The sequence below is a fragment of the Pocillopora damicornis genome, chromosome 8 (assembly GCF_964200805.1).
Source record: "Pocillopora damicornis chromosome 8, jaPocDami1.2, whole genome shotgun sequence".
Classification (NCBI taxonomy): domain Eukaryota; kingdom Metazoa; phylum Cnidaria; class Anthozoa; order Scleractinia; family Pocilloporidae; genus Pocillopora; species Pocillopora damicornis.
This window is the reverse complement of record NC_142677.1, coordinates 17,134,014-17,158,696: the sequence shown is the minus strand read 5'-3', so window position 1 is coordinate 17,158,696 and position 24,683 is coordinate 17,134,014. Positions and strand designations below refer to the sequence as shown.

The 24,683-nt window shown below is 36.8% G+C and overlaps 4 protein-coding genes across 6 annotated transcripts in view; 2 read left to right on the top strand and 2 right to left on the bottom strand.

Moving 5' to 3' along the window:
- Positions 1-7,371, top strand: part of LOC113671993 (uracil phosphoribosyltransferase homolog) — an 8,095-nt gene extending 724 nt beyond the window's left edge. Inside the window, exons 2-8 of one of the 2 annotated variants that reach the window (XM_027188261.2) lie at positions 175-217; positions 312-381; positions 543-605; positions 2,348-2,442; positions 4,753-4,819; positions 5,495-5,593; positions 5,994-7,371. In XM_027188261.2, the coding sequence (XP_027044062.1) occupies positions 175-217; positions 312-381; positions 543-605; positions 2,348-2,442; positions 4,753-4,819; positions 5,495-5,593; positions 5,994-6,100 (544 nt within the window). In that variant the 3' untranslated portion in view covers positions 6,101-7,371. Of the gene's footprint in view, positions 1-174; positions 218-311; positions 382-542; positions 606-2,347; positions 2,443-4,752; positions 4,820-5,491; positions 5,594-5,993 lie in introns of both variants that reach the window. The other variant, XM_027188260.2, reaches the window with a different exon arrangement.
- Positions 6,516-17,303, top strand: LOC113671996 (SH3 domain-binding glutamic acid-rich-like protein 3). Of its 2 annotated transcripts, XM_089213802.1 has the most exons (4): positions 6,516-6,540; positions 9,546-9,661; positions 15,775-15,942; positions 16,563-17,303. In XM_089213802.1, the coding sequence occupies exons 3-4, from the start codon at positions 15,775-15,777 to the stop codon at positions 16,626-16,628; spliced, it is 234 nt and encodes a 77-aa protein (XP_089069928.1). In that variant the 5' UTR covers positions 6,516-6,540; positions 9,546-9,661; the 3' UTR covers positions 16,629-17,303. The 2 variants fall into 2 exon arrangements, with proteins under 2 accessions (XP_089069928.1, XP_027044064.2); XM_027188263.2 differs by lacking the exons at positions 6,516-6,540; positions 9,546-9,661 and adding an exon at positions 12,819-13,169.
- On the bottom strand, positions 7,948-12,839 carry LOC113671997 (SH3 domain-binding glutamic acid-rich-like protein 3). Its single transcript, XM_027188265.2, has 3 exons — positions 12,623-12,839; positions 10,545-10,712; positions 7,948-9,602 (listed from the first exon to the last, which is right to left on the bottom strand). Exons 1-3 carry the CDS (start codon positions 12,671-12,673, stop codon positions 9,537-9,539), a joined length of 285 nt encoding a protein of 94 aa, XP_027044066.2. The 5' UTR covers positions 12,674-12,839; the 3' UTR covers positions 7,948-9,536.
- On the bottom strand, positions 17,178-24,683 carry LOC113671987 (solute carrier organic anion transporter family member 4A1-like). Its single transcript, XM_027188253.2, has 10 exons — positions 24,548-24,683; positions 23,561-23,759; positions 23,137-23,328; positions 22,182-22,546; positions 21,475-21,877; positions 20,628-20,805; positions 19,769-19,910; positions 18,991-19,169; positions 18,416-18,630; positions 17,178-17,844 (listed from the first exon to the last, which is right to left on the bottom strand). The coding sequence occupies exons 1-10, from the start codon at positions 24,572-24,574 to the stop codon at positions 17,687-17,689; spliced, it is 2,058 nt and encodes a 685-aa protein (XP_027044054.2). The 5' UTR covers positions 24,575-24,683; the 3' UTR covers positions 17,178-17,686.

The window sequence follows — 24,683 nt, the reverse complement described above, 5'->3', positions numbered from 1 at the left end:
GATTGTCCTCTTGTGCTCCAATTTGCCTATTTCTAAATTTGTATTTTTGGCTCAGCGTAACATTAACCTTTGACTAACCAGTGGTCTACCTTCTGACATCCTCCATTTTCAATACGTTTAACTGAAAGGTGATGTTTGCAAATCCTCATTGCTTACTACCTTTTGTCTTTGTAGAGAAACAGAGAGAGGAGACTTTGTCTTTTATGCTGATCGCCTTGTGAGTGAATTAACACACTGCGTCAATGTAAGACTTAGTCTGGTTTTCATCTTTCAGTAGTTAATAGTTAAAACTGATTTTTATTCTTACCCAGATAAGACTGGTGGTAGAGGAAGGCCTGAACCAGCTTCCATATGAAACCTGCACAGTGAAGACACCCACTGGTAAGATCTTTTTTTTCCTTGGAAGTGTCAATAATTTAAAGATTTAGACATTTGGACTATTTTTTAATATCTATAGCTTGAAATTCAAATTATAATAGACTGAACTTGTAGCAACAAAGGTCCTCTACAATTCCCTTAACTTTATTCTTTTATCTCCACAGGAGCCTCCTATGAAGGGTTAGCTTTTCAGAGAGGAAACTGTGGTGTCAGCATTATGCGAAGTGGTTAGTGTGAAATTAGGAAAAAATTATAAACAACAATGTATCATTTATTTGTTCAGCAAATAAATAGACACAAACTGACTGAAATTTTTGTATGCTCAGGGTTTTTACAGCTATGTTTTATAAATTAGTTTTTTCTTGTTATGTCCATGTATGACTTGTATAGTGTATTATCGCATCGCTTGCATCGCTTGCATTGCTTGTGGGCAATAAGAGGGGAATCTTGTGTTCTGATTGGCTACCTAAGAGGGCAACATAGACCCATCATGCCTGCTCAGGATTGCCCACTTTGATCCCGCACAAGCAAACAATTGCAGTGTTGGGGATGAAGTTGCAAAAAGTGGTAGAAAACAGTCAAAACAAAGAAAATGTTGATGACTCTGGAGGGTTTATTGTGTTCCAAATACACTAACGCAGTTGGCTTTCTTTCCTGCTCTTGAAATAAAAGTATCATTCTTGATTCTTGATAAAGTGAAATCTTTTTGCTAAATACTAAATTCTTTTTGACCAAGCTTGTTCAGTCAAGATGGCTGCATGTTAGCCTTGTTCCTTTTCTGACTCAACTTCCTCATGGTCTATAAAAATGCAAATAAAGAACTTAGCTAATATCTGGCCAATTTGACCTCACACTTGGTCAATAACACATACATATTGTGATTTAACCAAATTGAGTTACTTGTACAAAATTTGAATGAAAGTGATCCTAGCAGTGATGTGCACTACTTAGGCAGTAGTGAAAATAAGGCCTGAAAAAAATTTCAGGCCTGTACGGGATTTGAACCCATGACCTCTGCGATACCAGTGCAGCGCTCTACCAACTGAGCTAACAAGCCAACTGGGAGCTGGTCATGATAGTGGTTCTAAATAAACCCGTGAAGTGATGAATATACGGTTAAGAATATATGAAAATATATGAAATATGCCTTAGTAGTGCACATCACTGCGATGATCACTTTCATTCATGTCTTTATCCGCAGTTCAAATATATGACTTTCATATATTCTTAACCGTATTTGTACAAAATTGTTTGTTCTCTTTCTGTCTTTCATTCAAGTAAAGGTATTGCAGTTACATCAGGCTATTCATTGTTTACTTTGCATACAACTGAGAAATATGGAAAGACCTCATCCATGAAATACTTTTTCCTTATTATTATAATTATATTATTATTCCTTTCCCAAGAAAAGATAATGCTCTTCATGTTTAAATGAAAAATAGCCCAGGCCGTGAAATTTAACCAGATTATTTCTTCATGGTAGGCAGAGGATTTTTCAATCTCTAGTTCCTTGAATTAGAAAAACATCCTGAATAACATGATTAAGTTTCCATTTACTCATCAAAAAGATTACAACTAAAGAATATCTGAATGAGTGTTGCATTTAGTTCTTTTAATCGAATAACTACTATTGTGTCCATGAAGAAGTAAATTTTTTTTTTTTTGGAATCAAACAAATTTCAATCCAAGGCTTTCCTGAAGTAACCCTGCTTGTTGTCTTGTTATCTTTATATTTTATGAATTTTACTCACCAACTTAAGATTAGCTTTTGATTTTTAGACAAATTCTCCTTCTCAACACCTTAGGAAATGTATAGAGAACAGTACGGAGAATAAGCATAGTCATCTCATGTTAGGGTATGAAAGGTTAAAAAGATGCTATTATTAAAAGTACCAGCTGTAAAGCCTATATAGAATGCTTACATTATTGATTTATCCATGGATCTCTTTTTGTCAAACTTTTTCCATAGGTGAAGCAATGGAGAAAGGATTACGCGATTGTTGCAGATCAATAAGAATAGGAAAGATTTTGATTAAATTCAATGAAGAATCCAAGACACCTATGGTAATGCAGTTGATTATACCTAGAGCACAGTTTGTCATAGTTAAATTAATTTGGTTTGATGTCACCCGGTAAGTTAATCTTTGTTAAAGATTAAATTATTATTACCGTGTAGTTCTTTAACTAGATAAAGCAAAAAACCATTAAAACAAGTTTTAAAAGTTACCATAATGGTAATGGTAAAGTTAAAGAATCCAATCCTACTGACACGTTGACCAACTGTCAGCCGACACAGTGGCCACTGTTTATCTGTCTAACATACTAGATGTGTCAGTGGTGTATTGATGGTGTGTCGGTGACTTTGTTTGGGCCTTATTTATGTAAAGCAATTCTAACCCTTCCTTTTCCACACTTATCTGTAATGTCTTCTTTGGAAAACTTTCACTGACAACATGAAAATGAATAATTATTATGTTGGACATTGACTTTTTCAAACTTGGTGGATCCCAAAGGAGCCTTTTTTTTCGGAGATGAAGCCCTCTACAAATAGAAGGCATCATCCAGTGCCAGTGGCAACAGCTTCTTCATGAGGCAAAGTCTTTTAATGACCGGAAGGAGTCCACCCAGCTGCTTCTGACATTCCTATGTGATGGTTTTTACAGTTAGTACAAATGGCTTTTTAGTTTGGCTCAGTTTCTGGAGACTTTGGCTGTTCTGAGGCTCTCACCACTACATGAGCTGCACATAGCTAAACAGTGCATTCTAGTGTGACCAGCTTACCAACATGTAACATGCTAACTCCCAACCCTTAAAAAAAAAACACTAGGAGAAGACCTAGGTATTACCGTAATTTCCGGTCGATTACCCACACGGCCGATTACCCGCACCGGCCGATTATTGCATACGGCGAAAAAAAAAGTCAACGGATTACCCGCACCGGTGGATAACCCGCACGTTGTTATTCAACTTTTTCGGTGGCGAAAACGTGACATTAAGGCGATACATTTCAGTCTTTCGATTCAGACATGTGCACAATTCTGTGTCAATATTAGCTTATACTTTATTGATTGATTATTGCTGCTGCTCTATTACCGATTTCATCGGCAAGAGTTATTACTCTAAGCTTATAATCAAACGTAAAACTGTGACGTGGGCGTTTCACAGCAGGCATTTTAACTTAATTGGTGACTCGTGGATACACTTATCGCGAATGATCAAGGTTTATAATTCTTATTCAGTCAGTTACCTTTTTATAGCATGTAGGAGCGTAATGAGCAATATCCATTGTTCATTTGTCGTTAAAATACTTTCTCAGCGCGAAATTAGTTAAGTTTCGCACCTATTATTTTCAACATTCTGGTGATGCATTTGGGATTTAAAATTACTGTCGGCAATTTCTCAAAAAAATCGATATCTCCTGTTCTACTGGGCCTAACAAGTCCCTTAAAACGGGAAAATTCTCTTTAGCTCAAGCTAGTGAAAACTGGAAATTTGTTACTGATGCGCCGGATATCCTTGGATTATTTTTGTCACCATCAAGGTTTTGTTTTCACGCGTGCCGATAAAAATTTGTTTGTCACGCAACTAATTATGCGTGAAATAAACTCGAGTTGGCATCATGTTTTCGTGCCGCTTTGTGGCACTTTTGATACAATAAAATTCATTTGAGAGGTGGAAACGCAGGTAGGTGAGAAATTTTTTCAATTCAACTTCCAGAAGAATTTAAAATTGTCACATAACCCGCACCTCCCTATTACCCGCAGTGGCGCGGATTTAATGCAAAATCAACAGATTACCCGCGGGTAATCGACCGGAAATTACGGTAGTGTTTCATTCTCAAAATGGCAGTGATTTAGATTTCTTTTCTTATGAGGGTGGTCTTATGCATTCAATTTTACCAACATGTAGGTAGTGTGTCGGCCAATGCAGTGGTAGTGTGTTGGCTGACATGTTGGTAGTGTGTTAGCCAATGCATTGGCAGTTTGTTGGCCAATGCATTGGTAGTGTGTCGGCCAATGCTGGTAGTGTGTTGGCCGACACTTCAGATTCTTTACCTTTATCATGATAATGACTACGAATTTGTTTTCCACTTCTACAAAATTGCAATTTTTTGCAATATCAAGTCTCATTGCATTTACTGGTATTAACTTAAAGTTGACCCTTTAACTCCCATGAGTGACCGAGGGGGAATTTCTCCTTTCAATATCGAGCAGACAAGTAATGAGAATGAAGAAAAATGTCCATGAGATGGTCATAAGTTGATCCAATACCAAATTCTCAGAACTAACATCGTATAGCAGACGGTAAGAATTAAATGAGATCTTGGGAGTAAAAGGGATAATTCACATTTATTTTGTATCCTCTTTATGCAAGGTTTATTATGCAAAGTTCCCTCCTGGTATTGATCAAAGAAAAGTTCTTCTTATGTATCCTCTCCTAAGTGAGTACACAAGTTTCATTCTTCTTTAATTATTACAAAGAAAATACTACATAGGCTTGCACAGAGAAGGAATTTCTCTTCAAGTGTTCAACTCAATATCTCTCAAGTGAGGGCATTACACTAGTGAGAAATTCAGTTGATCACTCAAAGAGAAATTCCACATCTACAAACCATTTATTACTTTGTTTATCATACAAACACCATAAGCCTTCACTGACAAGGAAAGTAGACTTAATTCATTAATCAACCAGACAGAGGCGCATGAAAGGCAAGCAACTTGTCAGCAGCTAATTGGCAAATAATTATTGTAACTTTCCACACGTACTGTTACAGCTTTTCTCAGGGCCAGAAATCCTTGAAAAGACTGGCAGTTTAGTATGCATTTTTATATTTGCTTAATCATTGTTTGATTCTTTTGTTACACAAGTCACAAACATTTAGTCAGTTCTTGCCAAATGAGAAGGTTCCACTAATAAGCTGTAATATCTTTTATGACTGTGTAGAATTTCACAGTTGAAATGTAGTTTTCACTCCGTTGTGAAATTGAATATTAATTGGTTTGTGTTCATCTAGAGCAATTCTTTTTTCAACTGAACTTAGATAAAGGAGAGACACTGTTTCATGACAGAAATTTATGAGAAGGGGTGATGATAGTCCTTTGATCTTTTTCAGCAGATTCAGGAGCTACTGTAATAACAGCCATCAAGGTTCTTCTTGATCATGGTGTTAAACAGGAAAACATTCTTCTTTTAAATGTATTTGCCACCCCAAATGGTGAGTATGTTTGATGAATGATTGGCTTCAATGAATTTAGATTCCAATCTAAGGTGCTGCTCATCTATCAGCCTTAGACATCTTTCACAGTGCTTTGAAAAGAAGCAGATTAGATGGCAGATATCTTAACCCAAAAGAGTACAAGAGTTTTAACTAATATATGAATTAATTAATTTCTGTTTGACCTTTCCTCTACATGAAATCTAGTACCCATAGTTTTTCCTTGGACATGATCTGGACCAACAGACATTAATTAAAATTACCCTTTAAAAGAGTCTTGATATGCCATAGTGTATGATGCAGTTTGATCGACAAAATTCTCTAAATGCATTGAATAATGGGAATTCTCTTATTGTTTTACACCATCCAGATTTTTTACGGGTATGATTTTTTTCTGTAGGTGTGAAGCAGCTACTGAAAAACTTTCCATCTGTTACCATTCTGACGTCAGAGGTGCACTCAGACTGCCCCTCATATTTTGGACAGAGATATTTTGGAACAGATTAATGTTGCAGGAGACCTAGAAATGCACTTTCCTTGAAGCTCTAGTCTCCTCTTTGCCATTGATTCCACAACAGTTGTTTGTGAATCATAAATTTTTCTTTTATTTTGGTTTTAAGGGCTCATCCTAAATGTACATGTATGTGTAGTGGATGAAAGCAAAATGAGTACTGCAGAAAGAAGCAAAACCATGTGTCACCAAGGTTTCTATAGACTGTTGACCTGGTAAATCCCTAAATTGGTTTGGATTAATTTGTATTTAAACATGTATTTACAAGTATGGAAACTCTCAACCCAAAGCAACTAAATCTACCTATTGAACTCAAACATTAAAAATTCTATTTTCATATTACATAAACTACATTATACTCCTGCTCTATTCTGCAGGCTCGATGACAGAAAGAATACTAGGCTTGAGAGTGTCAGAAATAGAAATTGACCCTCTGGTATGTACTCTGTGGGCAGTATTTCCCAAACTTTAAGGAACAAACTTTAAGTAAAATTAACCGCTTGACCCCAAAGAGCGACTGGCATCTTATTTTTCCTTACACTGTCACCTTTGAGTCACATGTTAGTGTCACAAAAAAATTCAATAAAGAAAATGATCATTAACTGAAGAACCTCCTGATTAAAGAAATTCTCCATGTCAACACCATAGAAAATATGCGGAGAACAGTAAGCATACTGATGTCAGAGTGAACAGGGTTTATTCTATCTGCTTCACATTCTCACTTTAGGAGTTAGTGATATCAAATCATCTATGAATTACAGTAGGTGATCAGAGGTGGCTAATATTCTTACTAATGAAAACTAGTTTCACTATATTTTCAAACCCTTTCCCCAAGTAATAGCCCTATGGTCTCGTAATTTTTTTTTAAATAATTGTCAGAATACTTCTGCAGTTACATTGCATGTGACTAATTGAGACAATTTTCTCGTGATAGGCTTGTTTACTTTTTGAATGGTCTTTTCGTAGTCTTGTCATTTTTTTCCATTTAGTTGGGATCGAAATATATTTAAGGACCTATTGCACCTGAAATGAATAAAACATATTGCAGTTATGTTGGTGTCTTAACCACACTTGTGAACACTAGGGTGAACTGACTGGGCGATTGATTTTTTCTTATTCCCAAAAATTTTCTTAATTTTTAATGGTAGCCATTTTAAAGTGAGTATAAAAATTTATAGTAATTTTTATTCATTCCACATGAAGACAAATTAGAAATGGTTGCTTTTGACGCATAAAATTTGACAATAAAATACAAATCATTTAGTTACTTGAGTTGACTCATAAAGTACAATCATTTGATTTTAAGCTAAGAATGAACACTTTTTGCCTTAACGCTAGCCTCATTTGTGTCCATTCAAACACTTCTACATTGTTTGATTTGCAACATTTTATACCAGTTAATTACTTTTGTTTATTACTTTTTTTTTTTGTGTTTTTCATTTGCTTGTCTTGATCTCCTTTGACTAGTTTATTGCTTTCATTATCCAGACTAAAAAACATCAACAAGACATGCACACTCAACTAGAGGCACATAAAGTGCCTTTTGATGTAATTGATGTTGCACAAGATTCTGACGCTTTGATTCACACCAGTAACTTTTCTCTCCCACATTCCCCTTATTTAAAGGAGAAGTGACAATTAAGTAAAATCCGATGAGGGTCAACATGAAAGTTGAAAGAAAAGTGTAACACTGAACAGGTTAACAAGCTACTAATATTAAACTTTATATCTTTAATTTATATGTATGTGGATTTCTGCAATCTTTAATTTATGTTTATGTGGATTTGTGCAATCATCTGCGAATGATTGCTTATGATGACTCTTCAAAAAATGAGTATCACAATTTTACATATTGCAAAACGAAATTTATTTAGCTATAAAATAACAATTATAAAACTAATTTATGACAAAGTTGATCAATTCTCTGAGTATCAAAACTGATTCAGTAATGAATTTATTAAACCTTTTTGTAATGAGGACAGAGCCCACTGTGTCCATCAGATCATAGTTACCTAGAAGACTGCAACCTGGATCAATTAAATCAAAATTCAAAGGATGACAGACTGCAGTCTAACAAAACAATTATCCCAACTTTAAGTGTACAATGTAAGACGTTGTACTTCTACTAAATTTGCTGACATCATACACGGGTCACTGGCATTTACACTACTTAAAAGAGTACTGGTGGTGTTACAATTAGAAAAACCCTAAATTTTAAGAATAAATGTTAACCCGTAAACTCCCAAGATCTCATTAATAGTACTCCTCACTGTCTGCCAAATGATTCTCATTATGTTAGTTTGGAGAATTTGGTATTTCTCTTTATTCTCATCACCTGTCTGCATGATATTGTATAGGTATAGTAAGGAGAAATTATGTCTTGGTCACTCATGGGAGTTAAATGGTTAACAGCCCTTGTGCATGTTTGCATCAGAGTGACCAACAACCCCTCTCCAAGCCTTACTTCAAAGTGCAGACTGGGGAAATGTAACATCTAACTGTAAGTTTTCTCAGACCACTGAGACCAAATGAATAATTACATGAAAATGAAATAATGGAGCAAGGCAAAGAAAAAACTCAGTGCCATCAAGACTTCACATGAACTTTCAGCAGAGGGCTTAATCAAATACATGGCCCATAAAAGTATCCATTATACAAACTTGAAGGAACTTCACCACAGAGTCAAATAGTGCAGGCTTTAGAAGTTTCTAAGTCAAACATAAATATCTACAACTGATATGTAAATCTTCAGAGTGTACTCTTCAGTGTATAAAAGAAGTAAAGTTAGACTGTGGGTGGAGCCTTCAATCATAGAGAAAATTATTGACCCCTTCCCAACACTAAACATGAGTTAACAAGCCAAGACCAATAGCAGGAAACAAAATTAGACTTTTGAACTGAACCTAAAATAAAAAAAGTTGAATGCGGTGACTAACGCATTGGTATCAGAGTCGGATAGTATGAGCTGAGCTGGCCAATTTAACAAAGGTGAATTTTACCAGAATGTTTCCAAATTGGACCATTAAACTTTAAATGCAGAACTTGAACTTAGCAATTCCCTGACAATCAGCCAGCCTAGTTTTAGCCAGAAACCCAGTTACATAGATAAGGAGGCATCCTGGATTACTAAGCTCACAAGTTTATCATATAGTAATAATCACTTTTAAACCAACCACAACGAACCCTGTCATGCCAACATCATGGGAATCTTAAACTGTAACATTTCCTACATGCAAAGTATGGTACATCTACTCTTTCAGAAAATGAGAGCAATAAAAATGGTAGTTTTCCTTAACAAGGTATTTAAAAGAGATACAAGTCCTTTGTCACAGTTGTCTGATGAAAAAATATATCTGGACATTAATTATCTGAGCCATGTGAATACTAGTTGTCCTCCTTTTCAACCTTTTTTCGACCATACTGTAAAAATTTTTATTTCAGTTTCAGGAATTCTCCTAGATTTTCTCCTTCAATGGCAGCTTCAAATTCTTCAAAGCCCTGGATGAAAAAGACAAAGGTTATCATTAGAATTTAGAGGTTGAAGTTACAAATTTAAGGTAAGCTTACTTTAACAAATTGGCTGTTTTCTGGTCTTTTAAGGATTTTGTAAAAAAAGATTTTTGAAATACTACTGAATAATTACCAGATTTTATCCATTCTTAATCAGACTTTTGTTCATTAAGTTTTGCCATTTTATAGAAGACTAGTTTAATGGTAATGTTCCCCATGCTGTTTTAAATTGGTGAAGGGATTTCAAAGTTCCTAGAGCACATACGAATCCTAGCAAATCTCCCCTCCCCTGCCTCCCCCCCTTCTCCCCTTCTTAGTACCATGGAATGGTACTAACCATCTAAATACCGAACATTATATAGATCTCTCTTGATATATAGGGCAACTTTCAATTGAGTGTAAATCAACCCTTTCTCTTCCAAGTTCTCAGTTACTACATAATTCTCCTTACCACCTGCGATATTTGTAATTATTCTCATCACTTGTCTGCTTGATATGATATTAATATTGTAAGGAGAAATTCTGTCTCGGTCACTTATGGGAGTAATCAAGGGGTTTTATAGTAATCTGGCTGGGGTTGCATTTGTTTTGCTTCACTTTGCTCACTGATTTGTCTTGAAAACTCTCACCCTGCACTTTGGGTTTATCCTTATTTCCCCTGTGATTATTTACTCAGGATTAGTTTTGTTTCTGTAACAATCATTCAACCCTTTGACCCCTAAGAGTAATTAGTGTCCAATTTCTCCTTAAAATATTACCCCCAAATCATACATTTAGGTAATGAGAATAGAGAAAATGGTCACCAACTAAAGAAGCTCTTAATTGTTAAACAAATTCTCCTTGACAGCACCTTAGGAAAGTATAGGGAATTCTATGTAGATAATGCATAATGAAGTTAGAGTGTTAAGGGTTAAAATTCATTCAACTTACCCCACAGTACTCATCACCATTGGCAATCTGAGGAGCTAGAGCTTCTTCATCTCCCACAAGTTCCCTCATTCTATCCAAAGCATCAGAATCTTGTGCAACATCAATTACATCAAAAGACACTTTATGTGCCTCTAGTTGAGTGCGCATGTGTTGTTGACGTTTTTTAGTCTGGATAACAAAAGCAATAAACTAATCAAAGGAGATCACGACAAGCAAATAAAAAATGCAAAGAAATAAATAAATAAAATTAATCAACTGTTATAAAAAATGTTCTTTTGAAAATCTGTTATATATACAATTTTATAAGTCAACATAAACCTTGATCTAACATTTGAGTTTCAGTTCAGGTATGCTATAATCCTAAACCCTTTAACCCCTAGGAGTGACTGCCTCCTAGTTTCTCCTTATAATATAACCCCTTAAATCAAAAATATATGTCATGAGAATTAAGGAAATGATCGTCAATTTAAAGTCGGTCCCGACTGTCAAACAAATTCTCCTTGTCAGTACCTTAAGAAATGTAAAGAGGACTGTGTGGAGAATATGCATTCTGATATTAGGTGTGAGGGGTTAATGGAAAATTCCAGAAGTCAAAATCACTATTTGAAACATTCCAAAGGAAAACTAACTTTGTGAAAGATGAGTTTCAATTTTGATGTTGGCAAGACATAAATTATCCATCATTTATAACTTTGCTGCAACTGTACTTGAAGGCCAAGAGATCCCTCCAGTGTTACCTTATTCAGCAGAATGATCAATATTGTTCTTACATCTTAACAGAAGGTTTACCACCAATCACTTAACCCTTTAAATCCCAGATCAAATTTGTAATTCTCCTCACTGTCAACCACACAATTCTTATAATGTTAGTTCAGAGAACTTAGTGTTGGATCAAATAATTATCCCCAAATTTACATTTTTCTTTATTCTCATCACTTATCTGGTTGATATTGTATTGATATTGTAAGGAGATATTCTCTCTTGATCACTCATGGGAGTTAAAGGGTTAACACTTTTTAAACAATTTAGGATTTTTAAAACATTATGAAACCAATCATTAATGGTGGAATTAAATAACACTTCATTCATCCACTAATTTTTGAATGTTCTATTTTTAACAAATTTTTTCAAGCTGGTCTTACCGCAAACTTTGCAATAGCATGACAGACCACAACAAAATCCCGACAGTAAGGGTCTTGTGCCCTTGTCTTTATATATAATCTGTGTGGTTTTTTGTTTTGTTTTATTTATTTTTTTATTTCCTGCAGACAACATAACATTTAAGATGCCAGAAATTGTACAAACTTTAGTTTGTCCTTCTAATGTGAAAACGTTAAACTTGTTTATGTGGTAGTGTCGAAATTATGTTTTGATCTGAAAATGAAATTCTTTAACTCTTTCTCTAGCAGTATTGGAAAACAATTTCCAATTGCCAAAAGAAATAGCCATTCAATATCACCTTGTCTCAAATTTCAAAACCATTGGAATGCTCAATCCGTATTTTACTTATACCTTAATCAATGGTATTGAGCTTACTTCTAAGTACTAAAGTGAATTAATTTAATCGGCACATCTAAAATATGTGCTATATGTAGTCATCAGAAGCTCATTTAAATCACGAAATAGTTGAGTGAAATTTACTCAAATACACACACACGCACGTTGAGATGAAATGAAATATCAAAAAGAAAGCTCTGAGTATTTTGACGTTCTGAATGATCCAGCCTGGTTGTATAACTGTACAAACATGCTGTTCAAGTCTTACAACCATACAGGCCGGATGGCTGAGAAAATAAACTATAACATACTTGTCTAGCTACACATAGGTTTCCGTTTCAAAGAAAAATGAATTAGAAGCTACTAAACCCTTATTTTTCGCGAAAAGAATCAAGTGTAATCCTTATTAGAAATTTTACATCCATGATCGTGTCTCTTTTAATGCAGGATCGTTCCTCGAAGCACAAATGAATTATTCATTTTAAGCACTGTAAATTGATCTTGAAAATTCTTATCTTAAACTTTGGCTATTGATGACACCTGAAAACTTGCATCGTTTGTTTAAATCGTCTCATACTCACCTCCTTGTTTCCTGAGATATCGGAGACGAATAAGGTAACTTTTCCAGTCATAATTCAAGCGAAAGTGCTCTTCAGATTGAGTGAAATGAAAGAGAAGCGTAACCCTAGCCTCAACTAACAGACTACACCCCCTGCAGCTCCTGGCAGGCGTACTGCTTGGACGGGGAAAACTGGTTACAACAGTCACCGTTTCATCACCTCATTAAGCACATCGTGCGTGATGTGATCCTCTCAGAAAGAAGACCATATTACTAGACCATATTAAGATCTGAATTGATAAGTAATAAGCGAATAGCCTTCGCTGGCAAAGGACTTGTGGTTGCAGGTAGATTTGTGACCTGTCAAGGCGGAAACTATTGTGTGACGAAGGGTTGATTTGCATCGAGACAAGACCTTGAATTGCAAAGTGTTTCCTCGAGCCCGAGTGAGCAGTTGAGGTTGTAGCGCCTTATTCGAGGAAGAATTTGACATATTGTACCGACGCTTTTCACCGAAGATGGCAGACAAGATTGAATTTTACTTCTCTTCTGTCTCTAGTAATTTAGAGGTGAGTTTGGCGAGAAATTCTCCTACCTTTTATTCGAAACTTTAGCTTTAACCATGTAGGTGTGGTTTGCCTGTAAAGTGATAAATTGACGACACACTCATCTGCAACGACAGATTCTTTCTTTCGTTCAGGTTACCTGTAGTTAATATTTTATCTCGAAGCAAAAAACTAACCGTAAGCTGTATTTGTATACAACGATTGTATTTCCCGGTGGTTAGAAAGTTATAAGTGATATGGAGGGTGCAAATTAAAATTGTCTCCAACTAGAATCTATGAAAGTGAATTTAAATGTATTTTCTCCTGAGTGCACCTTAATAGATTATAGGTACTCAGTAACGTGTCTCGACGTGACGTTAATTGGTCTGTTTGATAAGAATGGCCTCAGGTGAACGAGAATAACTGGAGCGTTCAATAACTAAGGACGCAAGGCGAGGACCTTCGGTCCGCATAGTCAGTATATTTTATGCATCATACATACGATTAATCAACATCCTCCTTTGTATAATGGACAAATACTTCTTTTTCTTTTTTGCTTCATGATAATCCATTTAAAATGTGTAAGATGCTAGACATGATTTAATAGCTCGTCCATGATTACAATGTTGTATGGGAAATATCTTTTGTGATTAAGATAGTGGTATTAGTTTTCAATTGATATCTACACTATATAGAAGCATGTTCAGGCACATAAGAACAACAACAACAACAGCATTCATATGAATTATTCACAATTTAATATGTTTTCGCTAGAAGTTGATTTTTCTAAGTAAGGTTTCAGGAAGATTATTCAAGACATGTAAATATTAGACCTCTGAGGATAACTAAATGTGATCAAGTTGACCATCCGTATTTTTTTCTCTATTTATATGTACTTGCCAAATGAACATTATTTAGAGATTTGATATCTTGTATTCGCATACATAAACTTGCAATCTTTCAGACAGGGATGACTGTAGGATCTCATTGTTGGTCCCAAGATAAAAGTAAAAAGTGTTTAGTTGGAGATGAACTTTATCCGCTCGTCTCACAATGGATTCACCTTGGAAGTTGATTGCGACATTTCAACTTGCAATACTGCTAGTCTTCATCAGGCAGTGAAGTCAATTGTTTATGTGTCACCATTTGTAGCACATTGGTTTGCTGCTATTGGTGCATTTCGATCCTCATTATTATTCCGATACAGAATATACAGGCAATTAATGAGGACCTATGAGGGAACACCATCTAACAACTGGAATAATAATGAGGATTGAAATGCACCAATGGCAGCGAGCCAATGTGCTAAAAATAATGACACGTAAACTATCAACCTCATCACCCAATGAAAACTAGCAGTATTGCAGTCAAAACGTCACAATCAACATCCAAAGTGAGACAAATGAATAAAGTTCATCTCCTATCTAACACCAGGATGAACAGTTAACACTTATTTTATTACAGTGTTCATCTGGTTATGAGAAGGGGAGACTGAAATGAGAATCAATTATGACATATTCTAAATAGCAATTTTGTCACGTAAGCAACAAAAGTTTCATGTTATTGGAAGCAAGTGATGTGAGAGTTATCGTGTGTGAGTCAGTGTGACCTTGAAATCTGGAATTTACAAATATTGATCAAAGATTTTCTGAATTTTTTTTGCTGAAAACACTTCTTTCCTTGCCATAATCCATTCCTTGGATGTAAATAGAGGATTTTTATCAAAAATGCATTTGTGAATTTTCACCCAGGGGCACCCAGGGATTCTTGCATTTGTTTGGCTGTAGCATATTGCATTGTATGGGCATGTATTTAAGGCCTTTTGTTTCCACTACTATTAACTAATGCACATCTGTATGTACTTTTCTTAATGGATTTATTTCTTAGTTATATGGATTCAATATTGCCATGTACACATCAGGTCCATAACTGAGTACAGATGGTATTAAGGTGGGATAAATGTTGCCACTGAATAACACCTTACTAACTGTACAATGTATGTGGCCAAACAGGCATTTGGTTAAATGTAATTTGTTGATTGCATAGTGTGATCATCCACTGGCAGGTGAAGATAAAGGTAAAAGCACCATTGTTGGCGGGGATTGGGATTTTTTAAACAGTCATCCACAGTCACTAACAGTGGTCCTTTTTTAAGATTTTCCTCATCTAGGTAACCACACTGCACAATCCAATGCTACTACCCTGGTCCCAGTAGTACAAAAGATGGTTAGCAATAACCCAGGATTAAGATTTTAAATTTTCCTTGATTTCTCTTGAAATAGAGCATGTAAAGGGGCCTACATTTTGAGGGGTTTTACCTCGGGGTAAGACCAAACTGCAAAGCTACAAAAATAAATAAGAAATTGTTGGCTAACCTCTGGTTAGCTTAATCTTGCTTTGAACAACTTGGCTCTGGGTCCTAAATCCTTTTACATAATGTAGAACTTATTTGTTTTGTACATAAAAGAGAAGGTAGAAATGATGATGTCATATAAATTTAGTGTTACTAGAATTTCACATACTGTTCTTTTTTTTTTTTTTTCCAAATATCATTTATTCACATGACTTTTAAATAATATGGATTGTGGCTACAAAACTCTCTCTATATTATATGTTGAATTTACTCTAGATGAAGAAACAACAACAAAAGATTGAAATGATCCTGGACGGCAAGAAAATTGATTATGAGAAAATAGATATCAGCACCTCTGAGAAATTAAAGAATGAAATGAGAGAGATCATGGGTGATCCAAAAGGTCTGCCTCCGCAATTGGCAAAAGGTCATCAATACCTTGGGGTAAGTAAAAGGATGATGTATTGCTGCTCATTGTTAACCCATCAACTCCCAAGATCTCATTAGTAATTCTCCTTACTGTATGCTTGAAGTTCTTGTGATGTTGATTTGGAGAATTTGGTATTGGATCAATTTATAATTCCCTAATCGATATTTTTCCTTATTCTCATCGCTTGTCTGTGTGATATTGTATTGATATTGTAAGAATAAATTCTGTCTTGGTCACTTATGGGAGTTAAAGGTTAAAGATGCATGTACTGATTCTGCAAATGCATTCACATGGTCAGTGTGGCACTTGTGATCTCATACATGTAAGTACACACTTAACATACAGGAATTTAGAGCCTGGAAATTACACTGAAATCTTTGAAGTCAATTGAAGCTTGTCATCCAGTCACAGTAGTCATTTTCTTATCCACTAGAACCATTTTCTCTGGAATAATTTCAAATGATTGGCAAAATTATCAAACTTGTGCTTTTGAATGCAAGTGCACAATGACATAGAGTGAAGCGAAAAGTGTGATGTAGCTCTGTCAGCAATAAACTAAAACATACATTAATAAATTACTAGAGGAGAGATTTAAGGCAAGTGATGTCAACAATTTTTATGCCCATCTTTGTAGGGTTTTGATGAATTTGATGCTGCAGTGGAAAATGAGCAACTCATGGAATTTTTGAAACTAAAGTAAAGCTTATTGAACAGTCAGTTGTGTAGCTCAATGTCACAGATTAAGTTAATGTGAAATTTCTGGCCAAAGAAAAAATCATCCTTTAAAGTAACAAAAATTGGAATAATAAAGCCAATGTTTAAATATGAGGTGAAGTATGACTCTTTTTTAGTAGGTACAAGTTTTCCATTGAACTCTTGTTTAGCTACATGGAGTGTTGTTAGCTGGAAGCATACACGATGAAGAGGGTACAAAATTTTATTTGTTTTATCTCTAACAAACTGGGAAGTCCATCCCTACAAAATGGAACCACTGAAACTTGGCAATCAAATTTACTTATAATTGAAGCCTATTCATGCATGAACATCACATCGTCCAACTTCAGAATCAGAAGTGACAATGCAATGATTTCAGTGCAAAAAGGTACTTTTACAAATTAGCATGTTTTTCCAGCTGGCTCTGTTCATTTACTCAGAAATGCTGCTGCTGTTGAAATCAATTATAAATCTATTAAATATACCCTGAGACAAAAGGTGTCTGGAGCAAAACCAAGCTAAGTTCACCAGCTTGTAGCTTAAAAATTGCTTGTTTATTTGAGTTTTTTTTAATAACGATAAGTGTATAAGTAAGTGTTTAAAGAGAACAGTATTATTGTAATGAGTTTATTGATTAAAAATTATTTCCGAAGCAAGCCAATTACTTTTAACACAGTCTTTAACACCATTGTTTTGACATCCGTTTAACCTGTGCACAGTGAGCGAAACCCTCCCCTTTAACAGATCTTTTCGTACGATTTTCATCGATTATAAACGAACGCTATCAATCCGGAGTTTTGAAACAAGAATTCGCACCAGCGCAATAACAAAATGTAACAACACTACCAAGCGCATTTCCAGAGCCAGACTAACCGCGCCTTTATGCGGTATTTCAATACATGAAAAGACCCTGGGGACGAGTTTGGAATGCATGGTTACTTCGACAGTAGAAAACACGGGCTGCCATAGCCTTGTCGGGGATATAGTCAACTAATAGTTGCTCTTCAAGGTTCAGTGTTTGTGTTTTGGCCTTTGAAGGGTTGATCATATGGTGGATTCAAATTGTGCGTCATCGTTATCGTTGTGATCAAGTTTCTCGCGATCATTCGTGGATATTTCCTGTCTGCCTCTTTGATCTTCCTCTTCTTGAATGGTCGCCTTGCAAAACCAGAACGACAAGAAATAGAAAATAAAGGCGGTTCCTGAAAGACAGAACATGAAGACAAACTATAACATGACAGATAACAGCGAGAAACACTTTTTGTGAGAGATGTAAATTAGACTGCAACATCTCAAAAGTATTGCCATTATTAAATGTGCGGAAAAGTTTTGGTCTCTTAGACTACGACAACTAGTCTGCTTCTTTTATATGTCAGGCAGATATAATGGATATAACTTATCTTAAATGTAACTTAAGTGCGGCTTGGTCTGAAGGATCACCGTGAGCGCTCAGAGAGTCTCGCAAATTTAAGCAAATCTAACGTTCTTAAACACGAGAGGTCTATAACTGTCTAGACTTATCCGGTTTGCGTAGCATGAAGCGCTAAGGAGTGCCTCTCCTTAGGGAAGGGATGCTAATCAATCGCATTTTTCTTCTCAACATTCCCGATGCTTTCCGTCGGTTTTCTCTCACAGTTCCCGTTAACTAGTCATACTCCTTTGTGGAGAGGGGTACCAAGAATATAACACAAAGACCCGGACGGGGTCCTTACCCAGAGGCTAGTACGCTAACCGTTAAGATAACGCGTCTTTAGACAGACATACGAAGCTAACCTGTGAAGCTTAAACCCGCGTATCCAAGCCTGTCAGTCAGCTTGTCAATCTCGTAAAATTGACAGTTGCCTCTACTTCCGCAGCTCTCTCCCCATTGAACACACGTTCCATCGAAAATAGCGCCGAAAAGAATCGGTCCCGGTAAGAATCCGAGACAGCGCTGGATTATAAACTGGAAACCGAGTGCGTATGCTCTCTGGTTGTAAGGGACACACCTAGAATGGAATAGTCCCGTATTTAGGTCGAGTTTGCCGTACATTAGTTAAAACTGTCGAAACAACGAGGAGGTATCTTAATTTGTAAAGTTTCTGTAACATCCCTCGTTTTGACAGTCGTGTAAATATTGTCATCCGTATCCGATCAAGGTTTCGTCAGAATTGGTAGAGTACGTGGGAATTAATAATTTTGAATGATTATTTCTGGATAAATAAGTTGAAAGAAGAATTTTATGGTTATTAAGAACTTAAACCTGAAAGTGTGCTTCCATTCCTTAGTTAGTTAGTGATTACTTTGGTTTTTGGTTTTACGACAATCAATCGTAAAGTGAATGTTCCATGTGTTCTTAGGTGACTCACCTTAGCACAACTGTCTTGTTCGCTACAGCCGTGATAAATACTGAAAACAACACCACGATAAGGAAGACGACAAATGCAATGTAGGTCATACAGCCGGACGTCTTTCCACAGTAGCCCTTTACAGCTGAACCTACGCTTGAATTGCTTTGTGGTTGAATACAACTACAGTTTGTAAAAGTCTAAGGAATGAGAAAAGAAAAATTCAGTCATATGCCATGATATTATATTCACACTTAGACTTAAAACTTTGGTTCCGCAACATATACAACACCTTCACATCCTGGTCAGAATTTCAAAAGGCCCGCATACATCGATTATTTGGTGAAAACACTTTATCAAATCAAGGCTTTGGTTTTGGTTTACCTCGCTCTGTGATTGGTCGAGAGAACTCGCACCGCCATCTCAACGAATCAGATGCAAAAATAACACTAATCTACTCTTGGCTCTTGGTCACTCGCGTTTTCCTGTGTTTCCGGTAGATTGCTTAAATTTACTTCGGGTTCTTATTGGCTGATGATGTCAACTTGAGCTATAATTGGCATTTGCGAAAACTTTCCTGATGATCTAATGCCTCCTCTCGCGGTAAAATCAATCGTCTCGCAAGAGCGTTGATAAGAAAAAAAACCTGAATCCTGGCTTCAGACTTTTTAGATTTTTGATCCCGTGGTCGTGGGAACTTCAGATTTTCTCTTTGTCCCACGCTCGTGACAACTGAAAAACATATCTTTATTATCCGAAAGAAGAGTAAAAAATTCATCATCTTTCTTGATTCATGTACCTCATTCTTCATATTTTTACATCCAGCAAGACAGGGTGAGAAATACGCAAGGTTGTCTTCTCCACAAACAGGATTGATGGTAGCTAGTGAGCAGCTACAGTTCAGATTGCATGCCACCTGCACTCCATTCAATCCAGTAGCACTAAAATAAGATTCAGAAAATAAGAAAATATACAGACAGAATTTTAAATTTTTCTGACCATTATCGCCTAAAAACTTAAACCTCTATCCTCCAGTATAGCCCAAGCTGTGAGCTACAGACTGCAGCGTGGAAGGTCGTGGGTTCGAGCCCCAGACCTGACCAACAATTACATCTTAAAATGACTTAGGAGAATGTTGTCTTTGCTATGACATCTGCAAATGGTTAAACGTTCTAGTCTTCTTGGATAAGGACGAGATAATGTTGGCCTCGTCTCCTGCATCTTCTCAATCTCTGCATTGGTTAGCAGGGGAAGATTTAAGAACCAATTCAATTCTCGCGAAAAAGTAGGGTCGTAACTCCTGGTGTTGTAGTCTGGGATTGGTTTCAAAAATTCCAAAATTGGGGGGACCTGAAAAATTTCCTTTCAAAAAAGTTGTGATTAACCCTTTCAATGCAGTCTGGCTGAAGTCCCCCGCAAAGTATTGAAAAGCGCATTAAAGCATACTCAAATGGGAAATGCGGTATTTAATTGCATCATTATCATTACCATCGTTATGTACATAACTTGTTCCTAAAGTAAATTTGCGGTTATCTAACATCCCCTCCGAGAGGAATAGTGATAGTTGTTTCTTCGTTCTGTAGGAACCGGAATAAACTGTGGCACAAAAGGGTCATTTGGTTGGTAAGACTCGTACCTTCTTTTTGATATTATCTAACCTGTTTTTATAAGGAGTTGTTATTCCTGCTACATCCGGTACACCACATCCAGGAATGAACCACGCAGAGCTTCCTATGACAGTAAACATTGAGGCGATAACTAAGAATCTTGCAGCCATTTTTAACGACGTCTTCAGGTCAAATCGTCTGACGAGTACTCCACCCAAAAGCACACCACCTAAAAAATAATAATAATAAACATAATAATTGTGTCATGTACGTCTGCGTATGCACGTATGCGTGGTCTAGGAGAAATTGGGACCTCGATTGGTTTTAATCTTGGACTAATTAATTGCGAGGATGGTGGGTGTTTTCCGAGCAGCTAAGGAAAACCGACACAAACTCGGATCGGATAATTTTTCGACGCTTAATCAGCTATTTACCGAATAGTCTGTGAAAAGTTTGACGTTATAGAGGATATTACATGGCCGCGCGGGGATATGAATTTTATCTTAGAGTGCTGAAAGTATCGCATTTTCGAGACAGCAAAATAATGCGATTAAAGTGGTAACCTATCACAAAATACCTGTCACAAAAATGTTATGAAACTCGGATATAATTTGGCAGCTCATCGAGAAAGTCACCGGTAATTGTACCGTCTTCTCACCTCGAAGCCATTTTGTGAATGAAATTTCAAAAGAACCGGCCGCGCGCCTGAGCGGGAAATTCTCTTGTAATTGGCTAATCATGTTAGTAGCCATGGTGACATCAATATCCTCACACGTGAAAGATAAAAATAGTATCTTCACTGCGCGCGATGAAGGTATGATTTTTTAGTAAAAGGAATTCGAAAAATCCTGGTGTTTCATCAGTATCTATTTAATAAAATGTTTTCTTGCATACTTACCCACCGTGCCTGGCACAAGAATTACCCCAATGATCACTCCTGAAAAGAAAGCGCTGAGCCCAAACTTCAACTGAAGAATTTTTGCAATGAAAGACGCTATTCCGGCGCCAAATAGTGCACCGGATGTTATGGCTAGCGTGTTAAAAATAAAAACAGGTGACTTGATCAGCTGCACTGTGGCTGGCAAGAGGTCCTTCAGTTTTCCTTTGATTCTCTCGTCTTCCTTCGGCACATAGCCCTCTTTAAGAGCCTGTTCGCGAATACGTCTGGCCCCAGGTAACTCTCTAGGGAACCCAAGAATTAGGCCTGAGATAACGACAAGAATAGAGCCCCCAGCCAGGTACCCCAGCCACCACGCTCCTATCCATTGGGGATCCTCTGGGGTGAGATTTAATCCTTCTGGCTGTCGGGTAAAAAAAGACTTGTTAAGTTTGATCATAAATGAACAATATATCAGATATCTGCTTAATAGAACGAAAAGAAAGTTATGTTTTAACCCGTAGCTTTTGAAACACCTGGTATAAAGGAAAAGGGTAATCGTAGTTTATTTATTATTGAGAAAGGACAAGTAAAAAAGGTATCGTTTGGTGACCAGTAATTTCCCAGGAAGTGGAATAGCAGACCCTCCTTAAGTTGCCTTACGCTGATTACAAGAGACGAACCCTTTATCTAGCTTGGTCAGACAGGAAATAACTGATTTTACATGCCTGTGTGATGTCAATGTAAATTTTCAGCAGTGATCCACCCAAGACGAAACCTAACCCAGGCCCCAACAAAGTCATAGAGAAAAAGACCGCGAGATACACTGGTGACGACTTTGGGTGTACGTTCTCATCAAGATAAGCAGGTCCCAGGGTGAACAGCGATGTTGCCCCTGCGCCCATGAGCAATTGAGCCACGAAAAAGATGAAGATGTAGTACCACTGACCACCATAGTCAGCAAAGCAAAATTCTGAGGTGTCATTTCCGCTCAACCGGCAAACGTCGCCGTCGATGAGTCCTCCAGTTGAAGCCAGAGGCTCGTATCGTCCAACAAGGCCTTGTGGAAGGACGAATAATAAGCACCCTATACCTGTGGTATCAAAAATACTTCTCAGTGTATAGATGCTTTACTTGTAAAAGTCATTTTTAACATGAAAGATTTTTCAAGATTGTCATTCACAATTCGTACATATCTTCTCCGTCCTAAATAATCACTGTAGTCTTGTTAAGTTTGTCTTAAAAAGTAAACCAATAAAATTTTAGGGTTTCTGTCCTTCCGATAACATTTTTCTGTATCGTAGACGCAACTCAAATTCTTACAGTCTATTTCCTTTAATACTTTTCATTCCAACTATTTCCTCTTATTTGCTCTTCTATCTGCAAGCTCTAATTTGATTACTAAGGTAATGCATAAGACCCGCTCAAGAGGGCGTGACAAATTGCACGTACATCAAGTCCAAGCTGAAACTTGGTGCGTTGCTTTTATAGAGACAGATCGTAAAAAAGGAGATTTTGAGGACTTACAATGTTCGCACGTTTTTATTGCGAGGAGAAGTAACAAGATATCCTATGTGCTCCAATCGTGTCTTTACCTCCACTAAAAGGACCTTAAACTATATATATGCTTGTCAACTTGAGAATATCAGTGCAGTGCATACTGCATAAAATTCTCTGCTTTACCTGTAATAATGGAGCCGTATCCAAGCCACTTTATCTTATTCCCATATGTTCCGTAAAAGCTAACCAGCGCAGTTAATAAGATTCCTGCGATGTCATTGGATGCTGCAACGAATCCCACCTCAGCGCTTGTGAGCTGAAATCTCTTCTCTAAAGTCAACAGGAACAGATTGGTGAAGCCATTCACTGTCATACCTACAAAGAAAGTAGGGAAACGATAATGAGGCAACGCTCTGTCCTTTACAATGACACCTTCTACCCAAGAATCTAAGATTGCAATTCGATTATGGCAGTAACAATTTAAACTTACTCTCCAATTTCATATAATTTCTAGCGGTTCTAGCCCATTAGGCCCACAAGGACCTAATCCTATGGGAGAACTCAACAAAGATAGATGCAACGGTTCGAGCAAGTTATCCGCCCTTACCTTGAATAAAAGAGAAAAACGCAATAGCAACGACAAAACATTTGGCGTTCAAAAGGAACTGTAAACACTGTGGCTTGAAGCTCCCCCAGCCGTAACGAAAGTCTTCCTCTTCTGCATCCTGCTCAACGTCGACGTCAACTTGTAATGGAGTCTCCTCAGTGTTATCGTCATCATTCACCTTGCCGTTCGCTTCACTCATCTTTAAGAAGATAGGTAAAAGAAAAACGTCACTAAAAGTTTAGGATCCGCTGTAAAGAGTGCTCCCTTAATGCCTTCAGGTTAAGCGGAGAAGTCTGTTTTAAAACTTCAAGTATGCTCTGATATTTGATTGGAAGTTTTAAAGTTCTTGTCGTTGCTTGTTTGATGGAATAAAGGAATTTACTGGTTGGTTACATAACCAGATCAGGGTAAAATCACAGTGCGTGACTGACGTCATGTAGTATTAACCGTATGTGCTTTCTTTGTCCATAATTGTAGCTCTCGTACACATACAAAACATTCTTTTGTTCTGGCGACAGGCATAATTTTGTTGCGGCAAAGGATAAAGAGACTGGAAAATGTGTTTCAGTCCGCGTAACAAGCGGGGAATATTTGGAAAAAAGAAATTCGAAATGCTTCAAAGAGTACATCTGACCCTCCTACTAACACGTCCGACGCTCATGAAGTGATCTTTAAATGCCATAGGATTTTACACCAAGCGATCACGTAACCTAAAAATAATATAAATATCTGCGATTTGAGGGCACCTGCTGTTCTGTCACGCAATCAAATCAAGAAAACCTTCAGGGAAAGAGAGAGGCTGTGAAAAGGGAGTGAACGAAGATGACATGATTCTAATATTCGTTGACTTGCGTTACACTAAAAATGTCTTAGTCAGCGTCACACTATTTCGTAATCACCTCAAAACTAAACAAAGAACTAAAAACAACATTAATCAGATTGTTCTTCGAAGCAGCCGGTCGTGCAGCAGAATTAGCTTTATCATACCTCTAAAGTAGTCATGACGGATGACATCTCTGCACATTGGTGCAAATTACATCATTTTCACGGTGAATTAATGATAAAATACATTTCGTGCGCTTTGGAAGAATGATTAATCGGCCCTTTGTTTACAAACGGTACT

What these genes read in the sequence shown, in the direction of transcription:
- LOC113671997 (XM_027188265.2), bottom strand. Translation starts at nt 12,673, where the DNA reads ATGACTGGAAAAGTTACCTTATTCGTCTCCGATATCTCAGGAAACAAG. An exon ending in ATATCTCAGGAAACAAGGAG is followed by an intron (nt 10,713 to 12,622) that starts GTGAGTATGAGA and finishes TTTGTTATCCAG; the next exon opens with ACTAAAAAACGTCAACAACA. An exon ending in ATGGTGATGAGTACTGTGGG is followed by an intron (nt 9,603 to 10,544) that starts GTAAGTTGAATG and finishes TTTTTCATCCAG; the next exon opens with GGCTTTGAAGAATTTGAAGC.
- LOC113671996 (XM_027188263.2), top strand. Translation starts at nt 13,119, where the DNA reads ATGGCAGACAAGATTGAATTTTACTTCTCTTCTGTCTCTAGTAATTTA. An exon ending in CTGTCTCTAGTAATTTAGAG is followed by an intron (nt 13,170 to 15,774) that starts GTGAGTTTGGCG and finishes AATTTACTCTAG; the next exon opens with ATGAAGAAACAACAACAAAA. An exon ending in AAGGTCATCAATACCTTGGG is followed by an intron (nt 15,943 to 16,562) that starts GTAAGTAAAAGG and finishes CCATCTTTGTAG; the next exon opens with GGTTTTGATGAATTTGATGC.
- LOC113671987 (XM_027188253.2), bottom strand. Translation starts at nt 24,574, where the DNA reads ATGTCATCCGTCATGACTACTTTAGAG. An exon ending in CCGTCATGACTACTTTAGAG is followed by an intron (nt 23,760 to 24,547) that starts GTATGATAAAGC and finishes ATCTTCTTAAAG; the next exon opens with ATGAGTGAAGCGAACGGCAA. An exon ending in AACAAGACAGTTGTGCTAAG is followed by an intron (nt 18,631 to 18,990) that starts GTGAGTCACCTA and finishes ATTCCATTCTAG; the next exon opens with GTGTGTCCCTTACAACCAGA.